Here is a 12,055-nt window from a genome sequence, read left to right on the forward strand (position 1 = left end):
AGTGGGCTTTTCATTTTGATATACTGGTGCTAAGGCCACAACACATGAGTAAAATCCTATTACATCACTTTTGGCAGCTTCTTTCTGATCATTCAAATTAATCAACGTCCAGTGATTCAGTTTTTATTTCAAATATGGGTGTTGGCAGGGCATTGTTCCAAATTAAAACACTCTTCGTTGAATCTGGAGAGCTGAAGGTTGTCAGCAGTTGTGTCACGACAGAAGTAGCTGACTGATGTTGGAAATATCAAGACATGATGGACTATAGCTCCCAGCCTGAGGGTAATGAACAGCTACTCTCAGCCTGGGATACTCTTTAAAACTTGCACCCACTCCAGTGCATTCACACTGTTAGACAATAGTGGGCTGTAGCCGACAAATATTTAAATACTGCAAGATAGTGTGTGGGAATCCTCGTCTAAAAAAGCTGCCAATACTGATGTATAAATCAGAAAATAACTTGATCTAGAAAACTAAATTTGAACAATTCCTCTTCCATTTCCTTAAATATATCCTGACAAATCACAGTCGTGTTATTGGGAGAAAGTGATGTATTTACGTAAATGCGTTGAAATATATAGTAAATAAGCATCTTTATCCAATCTTGTGCTGATTATTAATGCATTGTTCATGAATCATTGTGGACATGATGTTTATCGCAGTACGTTTTAAATTGTGTGATTCTATATAAAAAGGTAGCTTTTTTCATATCTGACGGCTATTTTTTCAACAAAAATGCGGCACAAAGATTGAGCCGTTCTGGGTTACATTTAGTCGTTTTTTCTGCTGCTTTGAATTGAAGAACTGGTGGACGACAAAAACTCTCAAGTCATTTATATTGGTTAAAATGGCTGTCAACTGTCATGAAAGCGCTACAGGAAATGCCTTTAGTGAGGCACAGTAAAGTGTGAATATGTCTTAGAAGGGACAAGAAATTGGCTGCCAATTGAAAATAATTAAATGTGGACATTTCACAACGGCTGTTGAGCATCTGAAAGAGTTGTGAGAGAGACATCTATTTGCTGCTTGCTCTTATATCTTTCACTGAAGATATGAAGCAACTCTGGAATGGCAGCAGTCGAAAACACAGAAGGAAGATGTAACCTCAACTATAACTTTTTTTTACAATGGCTAACATCAGGCTAACATATTTTGGCACATACGCCTTCATCAGAGCATCTGTTTTTGGCAGAGCACCCGACCAGAGGAAGGTTATCTGAGGAGGCACACCTGCTATATGTGTTTCACTGCTCCCTCTCATTCTCATCAAGTGTGAGGTAGGCGCTAACTGGCTCCTTAAGAAAGGATACTGGTGAGAAGTATCAGCTTAATAGTTATTCATGTGATTGCATCTGTTAAATATATTAATAAACAAACAGATTACAAAATGTATATACATGTACTTGGACTTATTCAGAATATTCTTATAATACATACAATTAATTATTTAGCATTACAGAAAAAGTCAACCTGCCAAAGTGAATTAAATATGGGAAGTTCTTCGGGCGTTGACCATCACCATGTATCATGTAAACATCATGTGATTTTGTTTATTGTAGAATGGCTTTTATACATCAGTTGACTGCATTGCATGTTCAGATATGTTGTGGGTGAGTTGTGCCACATTATCTTTATCCACCATTCTTCATTTTTTAATACATTGAAAGATATATTTTTGACTTCTGAATAATATTTAAAGCCATTCTGGTTTAACACAGGAATACAAGCATAGTGGTTTTCAGCATGTTTTTCTATTTCCTTTTACGCCTTCTTTTTTCTTTTGGCCATGAAACACTGGAGCAGATTTGAGTGGCGACAGACAAACTGTTGTGTTACTTGCTCTCATTAAATTAACATCACACTCTGTTAACATGCCCTGGAAGTAAAATGCTTCCTTTGTTCTTTGTTTTTGGAAGCAGCCATAAGCTTTTCTGAACACAACGTTTTTTTTCAAATCTGTACAGCAGGAATAATAAAGCTGGTGCTGAAATGAAAAGGTACAATCATACTTTATTCAATTAGAGCCATCACTGTGGCTGTCAGTCAGCGGTGAGTTATGACATCTTCAGTGAGTGGCTTTGCTCAGACTGGGCCCCAGATGTTATTGTCAGAGCAATGAAACAGGAAACATCTTCTTTGAATCCTCCTATACGTTTTAGGTTCAGGCCATACATACTTTGCAACAAGAAATATTCCCTATACCTTTATTTCTGAAATTGAAGTAGCCTGATTATTATCTCTCTGCAATAAACCAGAATGCTGTTGAGAAATCTAACCAGTTTTATATTGCTAAACATTTATTGTGGTTAAATAGTTTCAGTAAAACAATCAACCCAAATGACATACCCTAATGACTCGTCCCCCACGCCTTCTATTTTCAGCAATTATCAAAATAACCATTATTCTAAAGAGCGGATGTACAAGTTGCACAATTTCTAATAAAAGTTAATGGGGCAAGAGTGTTTTCTGCAAATCTGCAAATCAAATGCTCGGAAACATCGCTACATAACACAAAGACTCAATAAAACACCTCCAATTAGAAAAGTGATGAAGAAACGTTACATTTACCATATCTGGGTTTTAAAAACGTAGTGTTTGATTGCTCTTCTCCGTGTGTGCCCTACTTCTTGAGGAGCAGCCATCTTCCATATGTGAATAGATGCATAGTAATGACATGGTAGCAGTCACATCAAAGCTGTTCCCTTATATTTTGCCACAGGCCCGCTCGTCGACAGATTTCAGAGGAATGACTCGTGAATATCGCCGTGCACACACCTCGCCTTGCACTCGCCCTGGAGCAAACGGGAACCCAGAAACAGATGCAACACGTACCTCCAAAATCAGGCCTCAATCGGATGTCATATCCCTTCAGCAACTTGTCCACGGTGGTCTTGGCCACAGACATTCCGGTGCTTCCCGTGGAAGAGCTGGGGGGCAGAAAATAACAAAGCGTTAGAGCCATTTTAAGATGTGTGGTGGGAAAAAAACTGCAAAAACACATATTGTTTTTACAGCAAACGTACTGTACTCTCAAATATTACTGCACATACTCTCGGTTCTCTACATTAATGACGCCACCTTAAAAGTAGAAGCCTTGTGGTGAGGCACAGTGAAAGAGGAATAACACTTGGGATTAATTGAACAGCACCCAAAACATACATAATAGAAATAAATGTGTCCTATTGTGTCTTTTGCATTAGTCAACTACAATCATTTCCATTCCGGGCTGCCACAGCATGAATACACATTGACACTGTGAAGCCTTTTAGCTGGGAGAGGTGTTCTCTGTTTGTATGTTGCAGTCAGTTGTCAGACAAATAAATGAAAAGCATGCTGACTGTGGTGTTGTCATGGTGAAGGTTATAAAAATGTGCCTTTGGTTTGCATTTTCCTCCCCATTGTATCCCAGCATCTAATCAGTTGAGGGGCTGTGATGATGATACAGCTGTCAAGTGTTTCATTGATGTCGCTCTTTCATAAAGAGACGTTGAAACGGAACAATGCCATGTTTTTTCCCACAGAACCAAGTCTGATTCGTGGGCATGTATTTAAATAAGCTCTGTGTTATAACAGAGGCTTGGTTGGTCTGAGCCTGGGCCGCAGACAGACTATCCCCAGGAGGGATGTATAGTCCGCACTCGTCTGACTGACACTTATAACATTGGTGCCACGACCTGCATCACCTGACCAGACCGGCTCTCCAGCTGAGGCTCCTTGTTACGGATGAGGGTGTGGATTGGAATCAGTGTATGAGGGGGGGGAGTCAGGCTCAGTCAGGGAAGCACTGTTCAATTAGCTCATGGGCAGTGCAGCTGTTCATCAAGCCGGCAGGTTACAGGACTTGTGGGTTTGACACCTGAGAGCGTCATTAGGAGGGGGAATATCAATGACACCTGATACCAGATTACGCCCCTTTCATTTGTTATTCCGGGTTATTAAAATGGGATCAGAAAAGTGCGACCCAGTTCCCAGTGAGCATCTAGATCTCATAAGTGAGGCTGTAGGTTACTGCAGCCAAGGAAAATGAGTAGGCCACGAGGGACATCAGCGCCATGTAGCATCAAAACAATAAAGCGATTGATCTGGAGACTGTGATGGTGTTCATGCAGTAATTCATACTGTAAACATTTCAAATGGATGAGAGCTTATTTATTGAAACGTTATATCTCACACCCTCCTCTGTCTTGAAAGCAACAGCTGCAGATGACCTGCTGGGATTATTTTTCAATTTGATTGATTTGGTTCTGGTCAATAAAATGGGGAATTAAAAAGATTATAGGAGGTGGAATATTACTTATGGAGACAAATGCAATACGTAGATTCCAGAGTGTTGCTGCTGCACTGTAGACTCATACCTCAAGCTGCTTAACCGGAGTAATCAATCGATCCCCGGCTGATTGATCGGCTAATCATCGGCCAACAGCAGCCTACAGAGGGCTGTCCTTTTAAGCAGAATCAAACCAAAAGTCGCCCTTTCAATATCCCCATTTTGATATCGGGAGTAGGTTACGTTTTCACAATAGGCTTGCAACCGTGCACGCGCATGTTTTTACGCTCGCGCGGGCCACAGCACCATCTAATAGGGCATATATCGGCAGCAATGCCCCTAATAAGTAGGCCTGAGTGGGTACCCCGTTAATGCGATTTGCCACATCTCAGCCTTTTATTGACTGGTAATGACATCTGTTGGTGTGAAAGCTTTTTTAAATAATTTTTTTCTCAAACGACGTTTTTCTTACCTTTGAACAAAGCAGAAGAAGGACAAAGCCGCCAGAGCAGAGAAAATTCCACATATTTTATCTTCTTGACGACCCAACATCTCCACAAATCCTTATATATAGTTTCTATAATCCAACCAGTCCAGTGGTCCTCCAGAAAATGCACAAAGTAAAAATTGGCAATTAAAATATAATTGCCTTTTTTTTAAATGTCGAATAATCTACCCTACATCTACGCATGCGATGTCTTCATTAAAATAGGGTTCTTGATTTAAAAAAAATCTCGTAATTGGCCCCCGCTGTTTTCCTCGGCTATGGAAATCCGTGCAGGTCACAGAGCCCCTCGACCAACACCAGAAGATCAGACATCTTGCTTAAAAAACAGCATACACAATACTTTTAAAAGTGATGACAAGTATTCTTCCTCTTAAAAAAACAAACACTGGCATGAATGACTGAGCAGCAGCCTCCCGATGATCAAATTGGTGGATGAAATTTCCCAGTCCAAATCTGCAGAAGAGGCATGGTTCCAGCGATGCTCCGGCGCCAGACTATTCCACAACGTGATGTTGTTAAAAGATATTTGTTTGAGCTGGAAACGCTGGTCGTCTGAAGGGGAGCGGTGGGTTTAAAAAAAAGAAAAATGAAATCTTCATTCCCTTTTTTTTTCTCTCTCTCTCCCCCGTTGCTGCTGCTGCTGATGATGTACATCAGCGCAAAGTCACTGAGGGGAAATGCACATTGAAAAAGCACTGGGTAATATCTGATGCAGACGTCAGAGAAGGCTATATCACTCCTCTGGTGGAAAAAAAATTAGATGCCGAGAAATATGGATGGTCCCTTATACGCCGATGCATGTATCACAGCGTCAGATTTCATATCAAAGATGCAAAAGCTTTTTGAAAAAGTCCACTTGCCTCCGCTGGCGCAGCCCAACGTTAAATGGCGTTTCAACACGTTAACGCGGTCCGCTCCGCTTCTCCTCCAAACAGCGCACACATGACAGACATTCAACAGTCCGGAGAGACATGATGAGGAAAGCTTGTCTCCTTTCGATTTTTGTTGTTGTTGTTGAAATTAAAATGATCTCCTACCGGGGGAGTAAAGGGGGACACCTAAGGTGAATTCCTTAGCGACAAGCTGTTCATGCGCTGTCTATTCTCTCTAAAACACATAAGGGTGTTAGGACTGAGTCTTTTAATTCATTTCTTCCACTTTTGTACAATGTTGGAAACCATGCACCCTGAGAGAGACACGCACCTCTATCATGCCACATCATGAATACGCGCAATATTTTAGTTACTTATTGAATTCCTTAGAACAAACCAGCCGTTTCTTTGTTTGTTTTTTGTAACATAAACATGCTTACTGGAAACACACAATGCAATAATCACACAAGCTTGGTGTTTTATACAGAGGAGGAGGTTTTCTTCAGGGATCTCTGTGCTGTCCAGTTGCTAAGCAACCCATCCAGCACTGATGCAGTTGTGGTGATTCGAAGGCTATGCGCAAAGGCTCATTTAAAGGAGTAGACCCAATGCTGTCACCACTGGGGTGTCAGTGGGACAAAAGCAGACAGCAACTGATGTACCATGGAACCATTTCTGTTATGATAGGAGGAGAGGGAGGGGGGCAACAGTAATACATGTAAAAGAAATGTTGCGTGCCAGGGGTATCACTGCTTTTGCTTCATCATCATTGTCCTGTTTCTCATTATCATCCTCATTAACATCACTGTCAGGGACACTGTGATGAAAAAGTCAATCAGTCTAAAGTCTGAGATTTGTTCCTAGTTACACAACAGGTTATTTTAGCTTTGAAATATTCTTTGATGGCACCCTGAGACATGAGAACAAAAATCTTTTTTTCTCCAACATGTAATATTTCACCCCACTGAAACACAGGTATTGAATCAGAAAATATGGAAACATGACAATTGAGTTTTCCTGGTGATGTCACCCATATATGAATGTCAACTTGTCTACAAAACAAGTAGAAGAATATACATTTGTATGTTGGCTTTGTGATGCAGCTTTGGAAGAGATATGTCCTAGAACGGCATTTAACCCCACGATCATTAGACTGACATAATCCAGCATACAAAAAAGAAAAAGAGATGGCATTTAATTTATGTACATTACCTCAAAGTGCACACTAGTGCTGACCATGACCGGGCACTGAAGGGTGAACTAAGCATGAGATGATCTGCGAGGCAGACTTTTACAGTTCATACTTGTTGCATCACAGGAAATAATTGTATTTATTGTTTGATGGTTGTAAATCTATTGCAAAGTATTATAAATGATATCAGTAAATTGTGTGTGAAAGTTCAGCTGTGACATAACGGATGATTGTTTGATATAAAACTAAACAAAAAAACTATTTGCTAAAGAAGAAAATAAATGTATAACAATGGAATGTGATACTAACAATAAAATAGCATTTATCTTAATATGAATTTATCAAATTGTAAAGTTAACCTGAATTGGTTCATCCCACAAGACATTGATAATTTTGTATATAGAATGTACGGTGGCCAACAGGAGAAAACACGCTACAACAGTCACATTAGGATAAATGCGATACACTCTCAAAAACAATGCAAATATAAACACACAGATATGCTAAAACACATGTGCAGCATTTATAAAACATTCACTAACTTCACAAAACACGTGCAGTGTTTACTAAAAGTGCTTCATAAACGAAATGCTGCAAAAAAATAATACTGCAAATACAAAAGCACTGGGAGAAGCTCAAAACACAGCACAAAAGTTTCCCAAAAAGTATATCTTTGGATTTCTCTTTCTGTTACAAACATCTTTGACTTATCTGTCTTGAAGTGAATGTTTCAGTACGCAAACAACAACTTTAAATAGTTTAGCTCGACGAGATTAGAAAAATGTGCCACTGTTGCTGGTATCGCACAGAAAAGTTAATGTGCTAAGTTGAATTCAGTGTTTAGGATTTCCTGTACTAAGGTAAGGATACATTAAAATCAGATAATATTCTTTAAATTAGTATTTTCTTCTGTAAAACCCCCCAAATAATCCTAATTTAAGATTGAACATGGTTTGTTTCTGTAATTGGGCCCATGATGCCAGAAGATATGCTACCTTCTACCTTTATTTCAAATTAGTTTAATAGTAGATCAAGGCCAACATATTTCTTATCAGTGTAAGATTATGTAGAAAGTTAATTAGTGAATCTTGAGTTCTTAAGAGACTACTTGCTCCTAATGCTTTGCCTGCGACCCAAAACACATTTGCTGATTGGTCCTCTTCCTACTTTTAGAGTGTGAGTCTAAAGTTAAAATCTGATTGGTTACGACCACGCCGGTTAGAAGTATGAGCTTTCTGTGCAGCAAAAGGTACAAGGGTTCTTCAGAGAGCAGTATCCTTGTCGGTTTAATTACGTTTTATTGTCTACAACCACCAAGGACATCATTTCAAGTCCTTACAGAATATTTGCAATACTGAATGAACTACTTAAAATCCTCACATTAAAAAAGCGTAAAAGGGAGGGGGGGCTGAAATGTTAAGAAGAGCAAGGAAGGGTCTATTTTTCCTATTCATCAGATTAAGATTAGTTATTTTCTTGTAGGATTTAATGTGGGGGGGCTCAGTGGAACACAAAGTTGCATTTGACCATAAATGCAGGGTCAATAATCACATTATTTTAAAGGTGCCAGTAACAATAATTGTGAGTTTGAGAACAGTATGGGTGAACCTTTAACTAGGGATTTAATATTATCACTCTAAAGATTGAGTCCTTTTTTTTAAAACTATAAACAGCAGCCTTCACTGTATCCTGCCTTACAATAAAGTTATATTAATAATAAAGTATTATATTATCAAACACATAAAATATAATATGATCTTTCACAGCACACAACCTGTTCTGCTAATGGGTTAATTGAACATATTACAGAGTTCAAGCCCCTTAGCAACCACATAGCTCCAACCTTCATTCCGTTCTCTAATTCAGTCACTATTATAAGAACAAAAAAAAACTGTGACTGAATAGAAAAATATGAATTGAGCAGCTCTAAAATGCTTGGTCAACAAGAAACACCCTTTGTTGTGTGTACCATAATTCTGGTGAGTGGTAATTCCTATGCAAATGTGATGGTTGCATTATCATATTATGCTTTAAATTAGGTTTGAGTTGAGAAATTATGGGGGAGAGTTTTACATTTTTCATAAGACAAGAGGAGGGTCCAGACCAAACATTAATGGCATGTGCATTCAGGTGCTTTTTGACGGTCCCATTTTCAGAGTTGAAGTTAGTTTGAAGATGAAATGTAAAGACACCATGGACAGTACAAACAAGATGTGATTTGTATTTAATTGCTAAAAGCCTACTACTAAACCTAAATCAGTGGGCTTTCACCTTTGAATCAGGGGGTAGATACTTAACTAGTATGTCTGATGTGGTGGTTGGTAGTATAGGAGCCCCACAGGGGACTGTGCTGTCTCCTTTCCTGTTCACCTTATACACCTCTGACTTCCAATACAACTCAGAGTCATGCCACCTGCAGAAGTTTTTGGATGACTCTACAGTGTTAGGGTGTATAAGGGATGGACGGGAAGAGGAGTACAGAGCGCTGGTGGGTGATTTTGTAGAGTGGACTGGAGGAAATTATCTGCTTCTGAATGTGGCCAAGACCAGAGAGATGTTCATTGATTTCAGGAGGAAGAGAATGTCTCCTCTGCCCCTGTGCATTCTGGGAGAGGATGTGGCTATTGTGGAGGACTAGAAGTACCTGAGAGTGCACTTAGACAATGGGCTGAACTGGAGGATCAACACTGACGCTGTGTACAAGAAGGGGATGAGCAGACTCTATTTTCTGAGGAAGCTGAGATCCTTCAACGTATGCAGCAAGATGCTGGAGATCTTCTACCAGTCTGTTGTGGCCAGTGTACTCTTCTTTGCTGCGGTCTGCTGGGGGGGGCAGTATCAGAGCCGGTGACACCAGCAGGATCAATAAACTGATCAGGAAAGCTGGGTCTGTCATCGGCATCAAGCTGGACCCCTTTGAAGCTGTGGTGGAGAGGAGGACACTGAACAGGCTGTTGTCCATCATGGATAACCCACCCATCCTCTCCACCTGCAGCTGGACAGTCAACGGAGCTCCTTCTCCAACAGACTGCTGCAGCTCCGCTGTCACAAGGACCGATACAGGAACACATTCCTGCCCACTGCAATAACTCTGTACAATAAATCACCTCTGGCTGGAAGAGAACTCTGCTCCTTCTCTTGTAATAAAACCACGTTGTACATTTTACATATAATCTGTTCAATATTATATATTTAATATTCCATATGTCATATATTTATGTATATATATATTTGTATATATAATATCTACATATTTTCTTTCTATTCTTGTTTATTTCTATTTATTGTAAAATGCCTTGTCTCTTATGCTGCTGCAACAAAAACAATTTCCCAAATTGGGATCAATAAAGTACCATCTTATCTTATCTTATCTTAGATTGGTTTTCAGAATGGGATTTAGTGATTTAAATGCAAATTATTCACCAGGCAATTTAAGAAAAAAAATAGCTCGACGTACTCTGATTTTTTAAATAATTTTATTAATACATAGGTGCCAAGGCAACGGTAATTGTGTGCTGGATAATTGCTGAAAAAGCAGACTAGTCCATAAATGTATTCTTTGAAGAGAGTCCATCTCCCCTATGTTATGGTATAAGAGAAGAGCAGTGTCAGTACAGTACAGCAATGGAGTCCAATATGGAGTTAGAACCTGTTTGGCACCATGTTGGATCCCCCTATATCTGTGAATGTTCAGTCTGTGTTTCCCGCCATTAACTTAAAAATAACTCCCTGATTATTGCAATTATCTTTAATCGACATCTATGACAAGGAGATCCAAGCCCCTGAGATGTGTATCTCCCATGCTCTTTTCTGCTCCATTCATATGTTGCATAACACATGTGAGTTACTGGGTCACCCTTGCTCCTATGATATAAATAGTATCACATGGTTAATGCATTGGTGCCTTCCAGTCACTCCCTGTTCTTCCTACTGTTCATATCTGTCAAACACCCCAACACCCCATATATCTAACCCATGTGTTTAGAGATGTTTTAACATGTTTCCCTCTTTCCTAGCGCAACTTCTCCAGGAGTCTGTGACACGAGTGGATGTATGCGTTTTATAAAAGGGGCTGACTTAATGAGAGTTCACTTAACGTTAATGTGCTGAGGGACTTTGTGTACTCCCTTTGATTAGAGAACACAATCAGGGCTTCTCATGCAGAAGTTAAGTTTAATTTAAGGCAACGCAGGCTGTAACTACAAGGTTCAATGAGGGCTCAAGTTCATGTTTGGTCAACCTCGCTGTGAAAGAGCTCTCCTTTACTGGTTAAATAAAGTCTGTTTCAACACTGTCTCATCCTGGTTTGTTAAAGCAGAGCAGGAATCCTCCCTGGAGACACAGAGACTGCAGTATTGCCCTGATTTAGGTCTGAACTCGATGACCTGTGTCTTTTTAGCATTGTGTTGCCAAGACTTGACTCAAATGGAATAGATGGACAGTCCTACTGTATGTCCAGACTTTGTTTTGACTAGCCTGCCTTGATTACACTCCTGTATTTAGAAGTGTCATTTAAAAGATAAACGGACCTAACAATCAGACACATTTAATATAAAGCTTTCATTATTTATCCACTGCGCTTAAAATCAAACATATTCTTATTCTGTGTGTATTACCCTTATATAGCCATAGGTTCGAAAAATGGGATGACACCGGGGTGGCCAATCGTTTTTCAGAGGTGATGTCACAGTAGATGAAGTGGACAACAAAACTCTGCAGGAAGATGCTGTCATGAGCCCCCAACATGCTTAGAACATAAACACAACACGCGTGTTTACATCTGTTATGTTTAACCACCAAAGTTGTTGAACTTTAAGGAAGGTACGTCGGGGGCTTCCAGAAAATAATTGCCTTTTCAGATTCAGTGATGCGGTGTTAAGGTAAAAGTCTTTGCTTCAGAGAAGTTGCCACCAAAACAAGATGAAGCAAAAAAGTATCCATTGAGACACTCTTTGCCAGCAGGTTCTAGGATCCACAGGTGTTTTCATGATTCCCCTGGCCACACACAAGCTAAACGCTTACAAATTGAGACCTGAGCTGACCCTCATGAACAAATGAACTTAGTGTAAAGTCAAGCTAAAATGTGTGATCCATGCAAGAACCGTGCCAGGTTCTATAAATAGGCATTTAACAGCAGCTGAATCAGCTTTAATATGTACGGGGGTACTAAACTCCATGATTATCCACTGTTCAGCATGCTATCATACACTGCGAGA

The 12,055-nt window shown here is 39.7% G+C and overlaps 1 protein-coding gene across 1 annotated transcript in view; it reads right to left on the reverse strand.

Annotated features, from left to right (window-relative positions):
* Positions 1 to 5,802, reverse strand: part of gabrb4 (gamma-aminobutyric acid type A receptor subunit beta4) — a 66,634-nt gene extending 60,832 nt beyond the window's left edge. Inside the window, exons 1-2 of the mRNA XM_034226662.1 lie at positions 4,740 to 5,802; positions 2,833 to 2,927 (exon numbers count right to left, since the gene is read on the reverse strand). Coding sequence (XP_034082553.1) covers positions 2,833 to 2,927; positions 4,740 to 4,819 — 175 coding nt within the window. The 5' untranslated portion in view covers positions 4,820 to 5,802. The remainder of the gene's footprint in view (positions 1 to 2,832; positions 2,928 to 4,739) is intronic.
* Positions 5,803 to 12,055: the final 6,253 nt, after the last annotated feature.

This window comes from Gymnodraco acuticeps, unplaced genomic scaffold (assembly GCF_902827175.1).
Source record: "Gymnodraco acuticeps unplaced genomic scaffold, fGymAcu1.1, whole genome shotgun sequence".
NCBI classification, from domain to species: Eukaryota; Metazoa; Chordata; class Actinopteri; order Perciformes; family Bathydraconidae; genus Gymnodraco; species Gymnodraco acuticeps.